Source organism: Pteropus alecto, unplaced genomic scaffold (assembly GCF_000325575.1).
Source record: "Pteropus alecto unplaced genomic scaffold, ASM32557v1 scaffold276, whole genome shotgun sequence".
In the NCBI taxonomy this organism is placed as follows: Eukaryota; Metazoa; Chordata; class Mammalia; order Chiroptera; family Pteropodidae; genus Pteropus; species Pteropus alecto.
The window spans coordinates 23,348-43,690 of NW_006438074.1; the positions used below are offsets into that span (position 1 = coordinate 23,348).

At 33.2% G+C, this 20,343-nt stretch overlaps 1 protein-coding gene across 1 annotated transcript in view; it reads left to right on the plus strand.

Moving 5' to 3' along the window:
- The window catches only part of LRRC9 (leucine rich repeat containing 9), an 80,386-nt gene that overhangs the window by 11,563 nt on the left and 48,480 nt on the right, over positions 1 to 20,343 (plus strand). Inside the window, exons 9-15 of the mRNA XM_025049086.1 lie at positions 262 to 393; positions 7,992 to 8,168; positions 8,481 to 8,598; positions 10,737 to 10,869; positions 12,748 to 12,870; positions 13,513 to 13,628; positions 16,510 to 16,722. Coding sequence (XP_024904854.1) covers positions 262 to 393; positions 7,992 to 8,168; positions 8,481 to 8,598; positions 10,737 to 10,869; positions 12,748 to 12,870; positions 13,513 to 13,628; positions 16,510 to 16,722 — 1,012 coding nt within the window. The remainder of the gene's footprint in view (positions 1 to 261; positions 394 to 7,991; positions 8,169 to 8,480; positions 8,599 to 10,736; positions 10,870 to 12,747; positions 12,871 to 13,512; positions 13,629 to 16,509; positions 16,723 to 20,343) is intronic.

The following is a 20,343-nucleotide window of genomic DNA, read 5'->3' on the forward strand; positions in this document are numbered from 1 at the left end:
AAATGTTGTGACTTGTCTAAAATCTGAGAACCATATGTGATGGAGCTAGAGAATCTTCTAACATTCACTTATTCTGAGGTTAACAAAATTTGAGATGATTTTAATTGCCAAAAGTAGAATGATTTTTTCATGGTTTAACTGTTAACACAAAGCTTTCTGTATTCAATGACAAAAGCCTTATATTAAAAAAAAAAAATTGACATAGTTTTTAGTGTGATTTTTAGATCATTTTAATAGCTTTATTTTTTTTTTCTTAATTAGAATTGAAGCAATTTATCATACTGAAGTAAAGCAAAAAAAGAAAAGTCATGGCTTATTGATCCCATTTTTGTTAATTGAGTTGGAGACTGTGGGAAATATCCATTTTGAAGAAGGCACTCGAGCTGATGACTGGTAAATCTGTTTGAAATTTAGTTTTAAAATAATTTTAATAGCTTTAAAAATAATTTTAAGTGCTTACAATCATCAACCAAAATATCAATTTATAAAAATTTTAAACGGTCCCATTTTCAGAACACTTCTCATATAGAATATGCATCCACTGAAAATTGGCAGTTACCTGCTTTACTACCTATCCGTTTTTTGTTTACACCATTGCCATGAGCTAACCTTAAAAACATCTTAATGGTATTTCATTGCTCTTTACCCAATTTTCCTTAGCCCAAGAGCAGAATATAATTTAGAAGTTCATGGTTCAGTATTAATTTTATGTACATTTATACTGTTTGTTTCTGGACCAGATATAGCCCTGGATCCTGAATATTGGGTGAGAAGTTAGAACAGAGACGGAATGTCAAAGGAGGACTGGCAACAGCATGTTGCCAACACCAGAGAAGGCTGCCTAGTAAATTTCCTGGAGGTTCCATGATCAAAGTCAAACCAAGTTGTCTAGAACTAGCTAGAGTCAAGGTGCACATAGACTCTACAAGTTAAAATTAGGCATGCATTTAAAAACCAAGAATCCAGATGAAAAGTCCATTTAGGGAAAAATGGAGAGAGCCACCAGAAACAGAAGCAGGCATCCATGCTTCAGAATCAAGGCCTTCTGGGAGACACAAGGAAGCGGTTGTATTGCCTCACCTAGAAGATACAACTAAAAAAAAAAAAAAAAAATTATCCTTTAAGAAAAGAAAAGAAAGCCTTTGCAGAAAAATATCACTAATTATTTCACATTTCTGCAGTCATTTTCTCAAAATTGAGAAGCCCATGAACAAGCCAAAGATTGCCCTAAACCCTAGAAGCATATATGGCAAACTTGGGTATGTGAAGACACGTAAAGCTATAGAATGGACTTCATGTATCACCCAAGGGATGATTTTACTCATAGTGTTGAAATAAATTCTGATTTTTTTAATGGAGTGAAATGCAAAATTTGCATTAACCTTTTAGAAAGAAAAGTGTATGATTGTTATGGGGTACTTTAAACTGAGTCCCTGATTTCTATTAGATGTGGCTCTTCCTCACCTCTGTGAGTAAAAGCTTCTCAAGAGCCTTGAAAGTACTTTGGTGGACAAGGGTGAGGAGCTCTAGCCAAGGAAGAAAGAGACCTTTTAAAATACTTTGTTCTGTATAAACACATCCATTTGCCCAGCAGTTACTACTATTTGCTTAACCACAATACTTGATTTTATATACAAAGATATAAAAGGTATTCATCCTAGTTCTCATGTAAACAAGTAGAGGCCTTGATTTTTCAAGTGCAAAAATTGAATGGTGTCACTCTGCAAGATGCATGAACAATTTTTCAGTCTTTCACTTATATTTACTCAATCTTAACAGAATTATTTTTGTTATATTTTTTCTTTTTAACTTATCATAAAGTGGGCTCTTTACAAAACAAGTATATTAGTGGGGAAAAAATATGTAAAAGCAATGACTAAGAAGCCATTTAGGTAACTATGACAGCCTGATAGTAAATTAGATAGCTTTGATGGAATTTGATAAACATTACCAATTGTTTATTTGGTTTTAATAAGAATAACCTTGATCCATTTTAAGGAAAAAATCAAATATACGTTGGCAGAATTTCAAGGACTGTTTTTTACTTTTAGCGTACTGCAAGCTTAGCCACCTTAGCTCTGATCGCTTATGTATGTTAAGAAATAATGACTAAAGTGCTTTAAATTGCTCTGTCCACTACATTTCTAGTAGTTTTATTTAAGCACTGATTTCTCTTTTCTTAATATTTTTAAAGCCAATGATTTAGCATTTAAATAAAAAGTACTGGAGTAGAGCTAGCATTCACAAACAGGTTTCCATGCTATTCTGAAGTACAGCGTTCCTGTGAATTCTTTCTTAAACAGAAATGGTAGAGAGTGAAGAAGCAATTACTATTGACTTATATGGGAAGATTTTTTGAGCATTCCCAGACCTAAAAAGTAACCTACCACAACATACCAACTAACACATAAAACCTAAAATAACACTAACATATATGGTAAAAGCAGGAATTATATGATAAACACGGATCCTATATAAAGTAGAAATAACATAAGTACAGCGTAGTTTCACTTACCAGTGCATGCAGCCTCTATACGCCTCACTGCAAAACAAATGCTGAATGCTATTTATTTTTCATCTTTTTTTGTAAAGTGAAAATCTTCAAATTTCTTTTGGTTAGCAAAAACAGGCACTAACTAATGTAGGTCTTTTGTAAAAATGAAGCAGCGTAAAATAAACTTTCAAAAAGCAGGGTATACCTGTATAAAGGTTTTCTATCAAAATAGCCTTTGTTTATTTCTTTATCAAAAGAGAATTGCAGATTTCTAATTGTATATCATTCAATATTTCTTAGCTTTATTTCTTTTATGAAAGAAAAGGGCTATATTTGTCATTTTTTAAAAGTCCTGTTTTATAGATCCTTGCTTGTTGAATAGATTGTTGCCACTATAGCATTACCATTATAGTCATATTTTTTACCAATGTATTACCAATATATTACCAATTTGAGTTACCCATTGTCATCAGATGATATTTATCATATGGAGACTCCAGAGCTTCAAAGATGATGTCTTTGTGCTTGAAAAGCTTTCAACCAAATTATAGATACAAGACATTTACAATTTAAAGAAATAACTGTAAAGAACCACAAGGCAATATATAAGTGACTCTATAAGCTCCTTGGGGACAGATACAATGTCTCATGTGCCTTATAAGTCATAACATCTAGCATTGGGCTGGCTGGATTCACAACTACTAATTTAAGTTTCTGTATCATTTTGTAGATACTAACTTAACAGTTTCAGTTTTGTGTATGTAATGACTTTCAGTAATTAATCTAACTATATATAAAGATTTCATGCCATACTGTTTCAGGGAGCTATAGAGGCATAAACTTTTTGTTTTATACTAATATTGGTTTCAGTCAGCAAATCATTTAATGGTATTGATTAAACAGTTGTTTAAGATTTTGAAATGCATTTTAATAGGTTGTTATTAAACTCCAGAAATTTAAAAACATGTGCATTCTACATTTGCTAAATGACTACATTATCTATATACTAATGAATGTTAAGGCATCTCCCTGCGTAACTGAATATCTTAGTCAATGACGTATATCGTCACTGTGAATGTTCACACATTCAGGTCCCACTAATGAGTGACCCTAAGAAATGAGGGACCCTCACTCTCTTAACCTTTACAGTACTTGATGCCTGTTAACCATTCTTTCCTTGTAACTTCACCTCTCTTGTTTTTTGTACTTAGACATTTTCTATTTTCTTTTTACACTCATCCTTGCCAGTCTCTTCTATTTCCTGCACTTTCAAAAAATAGTTATAATCTCTCTCCTTTATTCCAGTCCTGAATTTCTCCCTGTTAGACATTTCTAGCAGGATGGCCAACTGGCAAGGAAAACTAAACGCATTCCAAAGGGAACTAGGCTATGAAGTAATAAAATATACAGTAAGATTAGTCAGAAAACCTAGGTTCAAATTCTATCTGCATAGTCATAAAGCAGTTATTTAACCCATCTGAACCTCATCTGTAAAAATGAGAAAAATAAAGATCTATCACAAAAGATTACTGCTAGGAATAGACAAGGTAATGCGAAAATATACTTCATTTTTAATTTTATATTTTTGTTTTCTTATTCCTGCCCATAAATCACTCCTTCCTTCTGACTCCACCATACCTGTTTATGGCACTACCTTTTCTCAGTCATGGAGACTCAACAAACACTGAAGCCATTCTTGATTTCATTCTCTCCCTCGTCTCATATCTAATCAGGCCAAAACCCACTGGTTCTCTTCCATAATGTCTCTTGCATTCATTCCCTCCTCCATTGTGACCCAAATCACCTGCACACAGGCCCTCACAACCTTCCTATTAGACAATTGCTACATCTAGCCCACTGTCTGCATGGAGTAGGCACTAGATATTTGCTAATCAATCCATAAAAATACCTAATTGGCTTCCCATATGGTCCCTGCCAGAATGCTTCCTACAGAGAGAGGACTCTGTTAAAAACAAAACTAAAGCTTCTTATAGCAACTTTTACCTTCAAAATTATGTTCAAACTCACACCCTGACGTTCAGTATCCTTCACTGTATGTTCTCCAAACTATCCTAATTCCCTTCAAACCCCTTCAGAGTCAGCCATGGTGTGTGTGCCTCACTGCTCCTGGAGTACACCCAGTAAGTGGCTTTGATTGTTCTGCTTCCTTCACCCAGAATGCTTTGCGTCCCTTGCCCTCACTATCTCATTGCCTGTCAAAACTTACTGACATCAGGACTCATTCTTTTGTGAAGAATTTTCTTGTCATCGTCATCAGATATAGTCATTATTATTATTCTTTTGAGTCTTCATAGCACTGAGTTATTTCTCTCCTATCTTATACTCTATTATAATGTTGCTTATACTTTTCCCTTTATTTTTCCTCTCCATTGGGTGATAAACTCAATGAAGACAGACACTGCTTCATATTAATCTTTGGACCTTTTCTATTTTGTTCACTTGCTTAGCATCTAACTGCTGAGTTTCTACAATGGGCCAGATTTTATGCTAGATGCTAGGGATGAAAGTCAGATAGGACATAGTTCCTGCTTTCATCAAGCCTGCAGTCTGGTGTGGAAGACTATGGTAACAAACAGTAATAAGTTCTGGGATAACTGTAGGTGTGGACAGTGGCGATGTGGAGAATGTAGCAGAGGCCAGCCATATGAAGATCAAAGCAGAACAAGGATTAAGAAAGTTTTCTGGAAGTGGAGACACTTGAGGAAGATGCTTTGATCTGAATTTTGAAGGACAGATAGAATTTAACTATACAAAGAATTAGGGGAAGGACTTCCCAGACAGAGGAAACAGCATGTGAAAGGGAGTGGAAATAGTATATATAATACATTTGGAGAACTACTAGTAATTCAACATAACAAGGGCCTGATCATTAAGGGTCTTGCAAACTAGGTTAGTAGTTTGAATTTTGCTCTTAGATCTATGGGATTCCTTGAAGGAGTGGTATCAGATTTAGACATTATTTTATATAAAGTCCTAGAAAGTCATTATTTCAGGTTCAGACTAAAATGTGTGTACCTCAAGCCAGTAATGGCATGCTCCCAAGTGAATGTGGCATATTTTTAGCAATGCTGTGAGAAATTGTCATCCTCTATGAAGTACTGACAATACTGAAAGTCATAGTACTTCTCTTTCAGCATAGGTCAAGTTCTCCCTCCTCCAGCAGTATTCCGTCATTCCCTGGATGATGTTTTCTCATTCCCAGCTGGCCATGTGATTGAATGAACTGCTTTACTTCTGTGACTCCCGAGTCCTCTTGGCAGTAGGGTTCCTTATCTCCAGGGCTCTAGGAATTCCTCATAAGGAAGGGCTCAGGGGCTGAATTCCCAAGCAAACAAAAGCTCTATGAAAGGATCACACTTTGCAGAGTTTCCTGTATCATTCCTGGTTCTTGCATTCTTGGGGGACCAGATTAGAAGCTAGGTCTTATCCATTCTAATCTTGATTACATTCTATCTAATCTTGATTACATTCAAAGAATTCTTGATTACCCTTTTGTTACTACATAACAAAAATCTTATCTACATAAAATGCCTATGGCACTGTTTTCTATCAGAATGGAAAAATAATAACAACAATAATTAGAGTGCAAGTAATAATAAGAGCTTCAGGGATTCCAGGACAGGTTGTTTAGGGCTGACTTGGACTGATTTAAGCCCAGAAAACAATCTCTCTATAGATGAGACAGCAGTTTGCCCACTCCACACGATGCTGTGGTTGGTTGGCCAGACCTCTGAACTAGTTAGTAGTGCTGGATTGCAGCACTACATCTGTCTCTACCAGACTGTGAGCTCTTCAGGGATTAGTTTGGTTTGGGCAGCTCACTTCTCAACGCTTTGCAAGGGATAACTGGACAGCTCCTAGCTTCACTGGTTCGGTCTTTGCTAGTGATAAAGGCAACACTCTAAATTAGGAGCTCAGATGTTAGACTTAGGGAGAGACCACCCATCAGGAACCTCTGCGATTTTAGTCCTCACCTGTGCTCAGACCCCAGTTGGTTGTGCCAATGAGGACCAGACATCTCATCAAAGACAAATATGTACTGGATAGTATCATTGAACTTCCTTTCCAAATTGATCCATCTTTAAATCTCATATTAATCTAAATTCTGTGCTACTTTTTAAGACAAGGCCAAAATTATTGCAAACACGGCCAGGTGAGGGCAGCAGAGAGCAAATGAGCACTTCAGTGCATTTTCTTGAGCTTTTCACAGTGCTGGCCCCACTTCCTCCAATTCTTAGCTCAAATATCTTCTCTGAAAGGTCTTACCCAAGACCCTTCTTAAGTAGCCCCCACTCCATTCATTGCCCCAAGCCTCTCTTTCTTCAAAGCACTTATCAGTTTAGAAATGGGTTTATTTATGTCTTGTTTTTGTCCAACTCCCTTAGAATATAGGCTTCGGGAGAGCAGGGACTCTGCTCTCTTTCACTTCTGTATCCCTAATTACAAAGTTATTGCAGTAGTCCAAGTGAGAGATGATGGTGATTTGGAGTCGGGTAATAACAGTTGTGATGATAAAACAAGGTCATAGTCAGTATGTATTTAATTTTATTTAATTTTTTTAATTAAAAAAATGTAGTTGGTATACAATCTTATATTGGTTATATCAGTTTTAGGTGTATAATATACTGATTCAACGTTTTTATACCTTACAATGTGATCACCCCAATAATTCTAGTTATCATATGTCACCATGTAAACTTATCATAATATTATTACAAGATATATTTTAGATGTAGGGCCAAACAGACTTCCTGAGAATTGGAGGAAAGGTTTATTCTTGGGGTTTTAACCTAAGCTACCAGTTAGATGGTGGTGCCATATACTGAGATGGAAAATACTCAGGAGGAACAGGGTTAGGAGCAGGCGTTGGATGAGTTAAGTTTGAGAGGCCTATTATATCTGCAAGTGAACATACCGAGTAAGTAGTTGGATATATCCGATCTGAGTATATCCAGCTAAGTTGGGTGGACATAAAGTCTAGAAATAAAATGTTGGGAGATATATATATAAAATATTTTTAACATTGCCAAAGGACTAGATGAAATTACATAGGGATGGTATTCATGGAAGTAAGAGGAAGGCCAAAGACATAATCCTGGAGCAATCCAACATTTAGGAGTCACTGTCAGATGAAAAAGAAGCATTAAAGAAAATCATGAAGGAGCAGCCAATAAGAAGAAAGCAAGAAACAAGACAGTGTTTCAGAAATGTGACTGCTCAACCAACATCTTTTAGTCAAAACAAATATATATAATAATTAATAAAAGACTATTATTTTTATGGTTCAAAGTTTAACATGTCTTATTGATTGAATAAGTATGCCCAGTTTGGACCAAAATAAGGCTACTATGTGACAATGTATCTTTAGCAAAAAACATAAAATATGGGTTATTTTCTATCATATGTAACTTTGTGTCTTCAATATTTTAAGAAAAATCTGTTATTTCTTTTGTGTATATTCTGTATCCCCATATAGGTTTAATTCCTGCTATGAATTAATTCTATCACGTTTTTGTACATGGGACTTCAGAGCATATGGTATTACAGGAGTGAAAGTAAAACGTGTCATCAAAGTTAACAACCGTATTCTGAGACTAAACTTTGAAAATAAATTCCAAAAGCTTTTGGACAATGAAGATATGCACAATTCAGAGTAAGAAGTTAAATTCCATAAGGAATATTTTTACGTCTGATTTTATTCTGTAAAAGTCTTTCTGTTTTAAAAGTCTACAATATCGAAAGTATAACTTCTTAGTCAATATTTCCTTTTCATGCATCTCCCTTGACTAGGATGAGCTCATAGTTTATCCACACTTTTTGAGACTGAGGGGGAGTGGAGAATTAATAATGACATGGGAACATCCAATGTAAGTGGGAAATATCCTCAGCAGAACATACAGTCATCTTATCTATGGCTAAGCTTTTTTGAAATCAATTCTTAAATTTTTTTGTCTCTTTTCTTAAGGAGGTATCAAAAGATGCTGGAATGCCTTTTTTATGTTTTTGATCCTGAAGTTAAAGTGAAGAAAAAGCATCTGCTACAAATACTTGAAACAGGATTCAAAGACAGTGAAATAAGCAAGGTAGCATAAAATGTCATTGAGAATAATGCTCTCTTCTTAATGAGTAAAGCTCTGCCACTGGTTAAGCATGGTTTGATTCTTAATCCTTTTATCCATATTTATAAAAAAAAGTCTGTTTCACAGAAAGCTTAGTGTTAGCATAGAAAGTATAGCATCTTTGTTCTTTGGGTTGTATAAGAATAAGTCCATTAATTATCTGCATAACTAATTTTTCTAATAAAAAATTTTATTTTTTATGCTGTGATCCTTTTGTTGATCTTGAAACCTATTTCTTTAATCTGTTTTAAACTCTCCAAGGTCCTCTCCATCTTGAAAAAAATATCAATTAACACTGCCGTGCTGTCTAGCTATCATTCTATTTTTCTCCTTCCTTTTATTGTCACCATTTCTTTATTCTCTACTTATTTTCCCCACCTCGATGATGATATTGCTTTATCTCTGGTCACTCCTGAGCTCCAAAATATCCAGTCAACTTTTCTCAGTCCTCTACCCTCTTGATGAGGCAGCTGTAGAACTGGTACAGAGTAGTGTTTCCTAACCTTTTTCAAATTATGGCACACATGAAAGGAAAACATTGATGCATTTGAATCCTGGCTTTCCTACTCACCAGCTATGGAACTTCACCACTCTATGCCTGTTTCTTCCTATCTGTAAAATGAAGAAACTAACGGTATCTTTCAAAGAGTTGGGATTTAGTTAGACATGCATAAAAAGTTCTTGTATAGCAATGTTCATAGCATCATTATTCACATGACTCAAAAGTAGAAATAACCCAAATGACCATCAACAGATGAATAAACTAAATGTACATACATGTAAGGCAGTATTATTCATCCATAAAAACTCTGATACATGCTACAAATGGATGAACCTTCAAAACATCATGCTAAGTTTAAAGTTTCTGATCTTTGAAATTATGTCTAATCTTCAAAGCCTAGCCATGATCCCATTACCTCTACAAACTCCTTCTTAATCACTTTAGTTGAAAAAGCATATCTTATTTGACACGTCGTGTGATGCCTCGTATTTTTAATTATTGGGTATAGTTTCCATTTTTCCTTTTTTTATTTGAGAGCAAAGACCATGCTATAGCCTTACAATACCGTGCAAATAGTTTGTATCTCATGGCTATTTAGTGATATTCACTGGAAATATAAAGCTATATTTACTGAGATATGGAATTTGTGGTCCTATGAGCCATATTTCAGTATTTATTTTTTAAAAACCTCTTTGCATAACAGGTTTAAATAAGAAAAAAATATATAGGCAATTCAGCATTTATAGAAAATATATATTTCTAGAAAATTTGGCTACTAACATTAAACTAGTAATAATTTCAAAACTGAGATAGTGACAGGGAGGAGTAGAACTGAGTTCAAATCATAACGTTGCCAAAGTCTACTTTTGTCCTTGGATAGATTATAGAATCTCTCTTAGCTCTAGTTTTTTTTTTTTTTTTTTTACTGTTAAAAATAGAGATTTTTGTTTGCTTTTTAGAATTGTTTTCACAGCATGCAATATGAATATCTCTAATAAAACACTTTCGAGAAACAAATCTAGTCACAATGCAAACTAAGGTTTCCACGCATTAATGCAAGAAATACCTGGAGAACAATGTAGATTATTAGACCAGATATAATATTAGGATACAGGGATAGGGATAAGGATAGGGATAGGGAAAAGCATAGGCATAGGCATAGGCATAGGCATAGGTATTAGTTATAGGTATAGGTATAGGTATAAGTATTAGTTATAGGTATAGATATGAACCTTCACTGATTAATATCTCATTCTCACAGGATTTTCTTTCTGGAATTTGCACGATTACTAGTGGAATATCATTGACTATATGTAAAACTATAGCTCCTGCATCACACAATGTTGTCAGTCTTGGCTCTGCTTTTACAAAAACAAATATTGTTCTGTCACTTTTCATACACCTATTTGCATGTAAATTTAAAACATATGAATGGTTTTACACAAGAAGTTGTACCTGAAGGTTATTTACTTCTTTTCAGTTAGTCTGGCCTGCATTTTCTTTGTACAGACACATAAATATAAAATAATAAACAATCTATATTGACATTAAACTATTGTCAATTTTGTAAAAATACTCAGACTTTGGCTTTTCATTACAGCAGCCTCTCAGAAAAGAAGCTGTGATTCTTGCTAACAGCCTTAGTGTGTGTGAGTGTCCCAGAATTGAATTTCTACAGCAAAAGTACAAGGATGAGAAGAAAATTTCTTTTGAGCATGAGCTCTTTAGACATGGTAATATAAACATACAGTATTTCTGAACTTTTAAGTTCTAAGCCTTAAAATACATTGATTATTTTAATAACATTTTTGATACTGGTTTTATCAACCTAGGAGATTTTCTGAAACCCATTTTATTTAATATTTACCAGCATAGTGGTACATGACTTTCTGATCCATTAATTTAGTCAGGTTGTCAACAAATATTTACTGAGTGATTATTGTGTGTCAGCATTAATAGGATAGGACTCATTTGTTATTAATATTTAATCTAATTTGTATGATATAAACACTTTTCACAGTCTGCTTTTGTTCATCGTGTCCTAAATAAACTTTATATACACATACACATACGTGTATATATATTATACACACACTACACACCCCAAATTCATAGGACAGAGAAAAGAATTTGGCCCATTTATGCATTAATCATCATATAGAGCACTCTGGAAGGCAGGTTTTATTTGTCCTTAATCATCAAAATGATAATAAGAAATCATGGTTAAAAATCCAAAATTGGCTAAAGACAAATTGTGAAGTGTATCGATTGCTTTATAAGTTGTCTTTTGGAAGATAAACTTTTGGTATTTAATTTATTCAGTCATGAGTAGTTTACTTGCATTTTGAATATATATAAAGGTACATGGTCTAGTTTTTCTAGGACACTCCTAAGAGAGGTTCCCTGGTATCTACAGACTGGGGAAAAAGACCAGTTCATCATGTCCTTTCTCGCCTCACTCTCTTTCACTGTTCATTCTTGAGTCCCACAAGAATTTTTTGAATGCTTACTGTGTGTTAGGCACTTGGTAGGTAATAGGGATACAGACAATGCAAACTAAACATAGTTTCTCCTTTATAGTGCTTATGAACATTAACAATTATGCAAATAAGTATGAAATTACAATTACAAGAGCTACAAAGATGAAGTTTTAATGCATAGTAACAAAGAATGTATAATAAGAAGAACTGATCAGGTCAGGGAATAAGGGACACCTAATTTTTGGTCTCATCTATACAACCTACTGAAGACTAACTAATCAGAAATTTCATTAACTTTATTTATATGAATGATATTTTTATATGAGTTATATTCTAGGTTCCAGGCTATAGCTCTGCTTAGATGATTTAATTGTTTTTATAGTCTTTCATTCAGTTAATCAGAAAATTAAGCAGATTATTGAATCTAGAAAGAACTCTTTATTTGAAAAAAAAAAATTACTTTTTTTCTCATTCTCCATTCCCATCAACCTAAGAAATACCTCATGGTGTTTTTCTGGATTCTTCTGGAGTATGCTTTCCAAAACAATGAGGTTCTCCCAATTTACATTTTATAACTTATATGTAGTTGTTTTAAAAAAGTGATCCGAATGTTTTAGGCATTGTAATTACAAGTTACTCTATAGGATTCAGTGACTACTAGTGATCTTTAGGATTTGATGGATATTAAGGTTCCTTAAGATCCAAAGGGAAAAGAAATGTTCATCTGTTCAGTAAACGTGTATTGAACGCATCCTGTGCTCTAAGCCACATGCTAGGTGTTGATGATAACAGAATTGAATTTTTACAATGGTTAACAATAACGACAAATTTCTTATTTTAAATTGCTTAATAAAAAACATTGCTAAATTGTTGTATTCTTTTCTGTGAAGCTTTGCTTGATATAATCACAGGAATCCTCTTTTATAACCATTTCATTTATTCAACAAATATTTATTGAGCTCCTGTTTTAGATCAAGCAACATATGATGTGCTATCCAATGGCAACAAGATAGCTAGGATCTCTGCCTTTACAGAATATACAGTCAGGTCTGGGGCTAGCCAATAAGAAAGGTGATACTGGAAAATTACTGAAATTAATTATTGTTAAAATTATTTGTTTTTTCAACTTAGGCATCCTCCTCATTACAAAGGTTTTCCTTGGCCAGAGTGTTCAGGCTCGTGAACAGGATTCCATCAGTCAAGCCAACTATCCAATGGTTAATTCAGTGTTCATTCCTCGAAAATATTTACTAAGTATGTCTGCCATAAAATGAAATGTGCTTTCATCTTTCTGAATACAAGATGTTTGTATCTATTACAGATGCCTACAGTTTAACCTCTGCCTAAAATAGTTTGTATACTTTTCCAAAATGTTCCTAGCTACTAATGAAAAAACGTTCCTAGCTACTAATGAACTTCCATTTTTTTATCCCCTACTTCAATGTCATTTATATATCTGTGCATAAATATTATATTTTGTAAAATTTTATTTTATATTTTGCATACATATAAATACCATAGGTGTTATTATGATATATAATATATATTTCAAAAGATAAAAACCACCCAACTTTTAACAACAAATGTTTTGGAGTATGACATTTGTCAAAACTACATGGCCACACACTGAATAGAAAAGTGAAAAAGTATGAAAAGGAAAATAATAGGAATAAAATTAACCCCTACTAGTCTATGTAGTGAAAAGGTATTCTTACTTTCTACTAGAAAGTAAGAAACTGTATGGGGTGGTGGGAAAATATAAGAAAAAAATCTCACAATAACAATATTTGGAACTTACTGAATTTGTTGTTTATTAACCTATATAAAACAAAAAAATATATGATGTTTAATTTTGAAGTAGTGTTTTGCTTGTTTTTGTTTTTGATTTTACTCTAGATTCTATAGTGGGACAAAGAAACTGTGATTGCAGCTTTCGGCAGTGCAAGTGGTTTGTCTTTGATCATGACCTTGTTTTGCCAGAATACATCGTTGAATTTGAATATATTACAGTGGTATGAATGTATTTTTAAAGCTAGAATTCCTTAAATGAGAACAGAACAGTCATTTGAAGTCTAATAATGTTATGTCATTTTATATATATATGTATATATACTTAATTTTAAAAACAAATCATTATGACACCTAAACATTTTAATTATGCAAATATATTACAGGAGTAATATATGGCTGTAGTCTCACTGGAAAAGATTCAAACTGTATTGAAGACTATAAAATAAACATGAGAATCTGCTTTCACTTCAACCCCACTGCCACTCCCTGTCATGGAGGCATCCACTGTTAACAGCTTTGTGCGTTTGCTTTCAATCTTTTTTCTATGCATTTACATATATAACAACATGTACCATTTTACATTGCAGAATCAAGTTCTAAGTATTCTGTGATGATTTTTGCCTTTAACGATATATATCAGACATACTTTCATTTCAGTACATAAAGGTCTATACTTCATTCTTTCAGTAGCTGCATACTATTCAGTAATGCTCTGATATATTTGACTCTTCCTGTTGATGAAACATATGGGTTGTTTCCAGTTTTATTAGTATTTAAAACAATATTTCAGTGAACATCACTGTAGGTGCATCTTTATACATACATGGAAGTTTCTCTGCTGCATAGATTTGTAAAAGAATTGGATAGTAAAAGGGTATGTGCATTTTAAATTTTGATAAGATTTTACCAGTACTCTCCACAGAGGTTTGACTATTTCACAAATTTCCAACAGTGTGTGACAGTGTTTGTTTTTTTGCATCTTGACCAATGCAAGATAATATTCATCTTTTTTGCCTCACTCTGATGGTCAAAAAAAGATAGGTTTTATTCTTTCATATGCTATGAATTATTTGTAGTTTTATGAATTACCTGTTATATCCTTTGACCATTTTCTGTTGGACTCTATCTTTTCCATACTGATTGGAAAAATCCTTATATGCATTCTGAATATTAATCCTTTATTTTGTATATATGTTGCAAATATTTCGGTCACTTGCCTTTTATTTTTATTTCTAGCAAAAAAAACTTCTTGGTCATTTTAATTTGTTATTTACAAGTTAATTTTTAAGAGATCTGCTCTTTCCATCTTTTCTGATATGGATTCTATTTTCTGTCTCATTTCAGAAGGCATTTATATAATAGTCTTCTTTATTTTCTTCCAAATCTTATACAGGTTGTTCTAAAACCTTTAGCTTTTTAGTTCCATCTAGAAATTGTTTTATATTGTGTGAGGTAGTGTGATCAAATTTTTTTTCATAAAAATGGATAACTACTTGACAAACATTTTTTTCTCTATTTGAAAATATCATCTTTATCTTTAAAATTATTTTCATATACAAAGAGTCTATTTATAGATCCTTTTATTCTGTTCCATCGAACTCTGTCTAATCTTGGACCCTTACCACATTGTTTTCGGTATTACAACCTTGATGACATGTTTTGATGTGTGATACGGCAAATTCCCTTCCCCTGCTCCTCACTCATTAAAAAAAAATTTCTTGGCTATTCTTGAGCATTTTCTTTTTCAAATAAAATTTAGAATCAGTTTATTAAGTTCTATTTTAAAATCTATTAAGATTTGATTGAGATTGTACTGAATTTAAAACTTAATTTAGAGCAAACTAAATACTGTGTGGTATTGGGCCTCTGATCCAGGAACATGATAAGTTATTCCATTTACTCAAGTCATGTCTTACAGTTTTATTCACATAAGTCTTAAACATTTCTTGTTAAGTATAGTTCTGGGCACTTGTATTTTATGGTTATTATGAACGGAACTATATCACCCAAGTATGCTTACAGCAAAAGATTTAGACTCCCAGACAAATAGTAAATAGAATAACTTAAATAATAAGAAGTCGAGAGGTGGGCAGTTCCTGACTGTTGTGACTGTTCAGTGATGTCAACAAAGACATTAGCTGCATCATTCTTCTGCTTGCCACTTCATGAGCTCTTTCAATCTCAAGATTCAGTTCTTTCTTCACTCCTGGGAAGTTTTCTTCTCTTAATTCCTTGATTATTCCTTCTTTTTTATTCTCTTCAAGCCCCCTGAAATCTTTATTAGTTAAAAACATTGGTCGTTCTGAATTGATCCTCCATGTCTTGTAACTTTTATTTCATTTTTTACATCTTCATTTAAAAACTTCTATGTTCTGGAAGATCTCCTCAATATTAGTTTCCACATTGCGGTTTGATCTGCTGCCATATCTGTTTGGTTTTTCACAGAATTTATTGAATATATTTTATTTCATTAATTGTTTTTAATTTGACTTTGAAGTTTTAACCCTATTTTTTCTGTAATAGATGCTTTATGATAGATGCTTTATTCTCACAGATCTTAAAAAATTCTCTTATGTATCATTTTGGGGTGTTTTTTTTTAGAACCATTTCTGTTTGTTCATGTTGTTCTTGCTTATCCATCCACAGTTCTTACCATAATTACCTAATTACCTGATTACTTAATTACAACATCTTCTGCTGTTTTACTTGTTCACTCTGAATACCAGGTTTCTTTGGATCTACTTTTCAGAGTGGTTATCTTCTGTCTATATTTTAGCTACAGGTTACATTTCTGCTCCTATTTTTCTGTCAATTCGGTCTCTTCTGATTTATGTGTCACAATGTTTAGTCTTTTGTTGGTGCCCTCTTCACTGTTATAAAATATTTTTAAATTATCTTTTGCCAGTGTTAAGGGATATTCAGTGGGAATATTGTTAGCCTACGATTTTAATCTATTCTCATAGATTTCCTAATGTGATTTGATCATCATAGATATTCCTTTGTAACTGAAAAAACTTAATTAATTTTTTCTACATAGCCTATTTCTCATTCAAATGATAAATACAGCAACCAAAGTTTTAATATTTTTAATAATTTTTTCAGGTCAAGCCTCACTCTTTATTTTCTTCATTCAACAACATTATTCTAGAAGAAAGCAAAAAAAAATCAGAAGGATCAGTATTGTCCCAGGATTTGAAATTTGATGATGAAATTATAAAAATGGACCCCAGAATCAAACCTAGACCAAAACTTATTAGTTTGGATGATAGAACGATACTTTCCCTTGCCAAGACTAGCATTTACAGTCATATTGTGGTAAGTATTATGATAAATAAAATTTTGGGACAAGAAACTAATTTGGAATCAGAATCTGTCATATGAAATCTAAAGATACTAAATTATCTATCTGATGACTCCGGGCATCTAGTCCACCCTTTCCTTCTATGCAAACTAGATCAATGTTGTCTTATAGTAATATAATATGAACACATATGTAATTTAAAATTTTTTATCAGTCACGTTAAAGAAAGTTTTGAAAAAATTAAAAGGCAAGATTAATTTTAATATATTTTAGTTAATCCAGTATACCCCAAATATTACCATTTTAACATGCAATTGATATCGAGATTCATTGATCAGGTAGTTTCATAATAAATCTTTGAATTCTGGAATATATTTTACATTTAACAGCACATCCCAATTCAGTCTAGCCACATTTCAATTGCTCAATAGCTATCTGTAGCTAGTGGCTACCATACAGGACAGTGTAAGTCTAGAGGTAGCCTTCTAGTTTGCAAGAGATTTTATTCCTCAATAACAAATAAACTTTCCTTAAATGATTAAGATGAAGATAGATAAGTTTTTAATCAGTTTCCAGGATTAATCAACATAGAATATGGGAGCTTTATCTTTACAAAATTAATCAATAAAATTTGAGTTAACTTACTGAAATGACTTTGTTTACACTGAGGTAATTCTATTGAGATAGTAAGCCTATCTCCCTTGACTCTCATATCTGTCCATTTGAACTCTACCATTCTACCCAAACTACCTTTATCTCTGACCTAGATTCCTGCTATAGCCTTTTAACTGGCCTCCCTCTACCATCACAACATTGCACAACTCCAGGGGCCACCATACACATTATATTAATGTGCACTGTTAATGTACTCTTTGTATGCCATTCACTATATAATTGAATATAACTCAATACAAGGTGAGGGGGTACCTCCCTAGAGCTAGGCAACAGAGGCCCTATCCTCCTCCTACTTTGAGTGGCCAACTTTGTTTTTCATGTTGAAGCTAAAGTAATCTTTTCAAAATGTAAATCTGATCATGTCACCTTTGTCACCTCTCACCACTTCTACTTGAAATCTTCAAATGATTTTTCATGGCTTTAAAAATAAAACCATATAAGGTTTTGCATGGCTTGGTCGCTGGCCTACCAGACTCTTCATATTACTCTCTCTTTAGCTCTCTGTGCTCAGCCTCCCTCTTATTTCTGAAATGCCCCCTGCTTGCAGCCAACCCAGAGCCTCTGTACTTGATAGTCTTTCTGCATGAAATGTTCTCCCCTATCCCCATCTCCTAATTAACTCCCACACATCTTTTTAGATCTATACTTAAGCAGTAAAGTCTACTCATACCTCTGAGTCTAGGTCAGATTCCTTTGTTATATGCCGGGTATCCCTCCAAAACTATAAATTCCATAGGAACAGAGGTTATGGCCTTTCCTGGTCATGCATATCCCCAACACCAGGGCAACAATATAAGACTGTGAAGTGTGCATTGTGCAAGAGGGCCACATCTAAGGGGTACCTTTTAAATCATAGAATAGTACATTTACTATAACGATTTCCTGAAAACTTTTGGCAAAATTTCTTGTACTAACAAAACTTAGCATATTGTGACAATTATCTAAAAGCTGGAAATAAAAGTGTCTTAAAGAAAGGATGCTTTTCTCTAATTTACTCATAAACACTATATAGACTAGCATCATCTCTGCCATTATCTATCACAATACCTGGCACACAGTGATACTCATTAGCTACTTGTTTAAAAAAAAGATTGCCTTTGCAAACAACAAGTTATTATCACAGAGAAAGTGGGTTGTTTGCTTGAACCTGCAGAAGTAATAAGCAAATTGATATCTGATTGATAAATTGATAAGAATACTTACAAATTCAAGTTATTCTTACACAACACTATCTTTCTGTATTTATCTGTATCTCATCAGTGAAAGTTGAGATATAGGTAAAAATTCAGTAATAATTTTGTTACCTTGAAAGTCAATTACATGGCTTCACTGTAACATTTCTAGATCCATTATTTATTGACAATTTTTTCTCAAATGACCATGTAAAACAGAAAGAATACAAAAATACTTTTTAAATAGTGGGGTTAATAGTTTTAAGTCTGCTTCTGAAAATATTCAGAAAACATCTTTTTAAAGAAATTTATGAGATTGCTTCGGTGAAACTGCATTGTCACCATCCACTAAATCTTCAAGTCAAGAAGATTAAATCCTTATCTTAGCCAGTTTTTATTAGAGAAAAAGGAAAACTTCATAACATAATGGTAATATCACCATCTTTATCATCAGTGTGCAGTACAGTGATTACAGGAGCAACTTTTAAGCTGACAGTATGGAAAAATTATTGTTTTTGCACTGTATTGTCAAGATTTCATATTTGAGTAATAAATTTTTGATGATAAAGCCTTAATAATGAAAAGTTTAATAAATGAATGTGCTCTGATTAAATTGAGCTTCCACAACATGTATTTCTATAGATATAAAAGGATTAAATAAAAGTAAAAAACAAAACAGAAAAAACAGAAGGTATGTCTTTTTTATTATCTTTGGTTTGTAAGATGAAAAACAGGGAGGAGACTAAGACTTCAGAATACTTTGACCTGCTTGTGACCTCCACCTGACTATATTAAATTTAATCAAGAACCATAACATAAGAATGGAGGGTCTGGTTTTTTTTCATCTTAAATTGCCTATACTGCTTAAAAGCCAGCAAGCTTTCTAGGGCTCTAGTAAGAATACTAGATATTTCAAGAATATTTAGATATCACATTCTTTGTTTTCCTTTCTTTGCTCCATTACTATAGGAGAAATTCAGATACATACTTCTTATTTTCATTTTAGTCTTCCCCACTAGATTGAGTTTTATGGTGACATCTATAAAAATAAATGAAATACATAGAAACAAAAGCCCAGAGTATGTAATATATAATTTTATATTTTCTTATAGCATAATTAAATACTAAAAATTAGAGTTGTTAGTTATAGCCTGGCTTTTGCACTGATTTATTCATCTAGCATTTACTGAGAATTTGCTATGTTTTAGGCAATGAGGTAACTATTGGAGGTTTGAAATAAATTATTTTTCCTGCACCAAGGACATCAATTTAGTGGAGGAGACGGATGTATTAACGACTATAGGAAGCTTGGTGTTACTGGGAGAGTTCCACAGAAAGAAGTGGGTTTTGAGTGTATTTTTGAAGGATATGAGAAATTTAGTTATGTCTTCCAGGCGAGGAAAGACTACCTATAGGAACATGGTTTTGAAACAGCCTGGTATCTTCAGGAACACTCAGAAATTCAGTGTGACTAGAACATAGGGTGTGTGATGGTAGAAGATAGAAGTGTAGGTTGGAATATAGGAAGCTGTGGCTGGAAGAGTAGGTTGGTTATAGCCACATTAGGATGGATTTTAGAAGGGAAATTTAAAAAAAAAAATTTTTTTTATTGTTTTCATTAAGGAACAGGCTCTCTGCTTTTAAAGACCTTAACTTTAGCAGGTTGTGGTTAGATTTAACTGAAGTCAGACCAGTGGTATGGAAATCCAGTAGGAACTACTGTGGTAGTCCAAAGGACAAACAATAGTATGAACTTAAGACACTAAGATTCTTAATCAGGATCGAAAA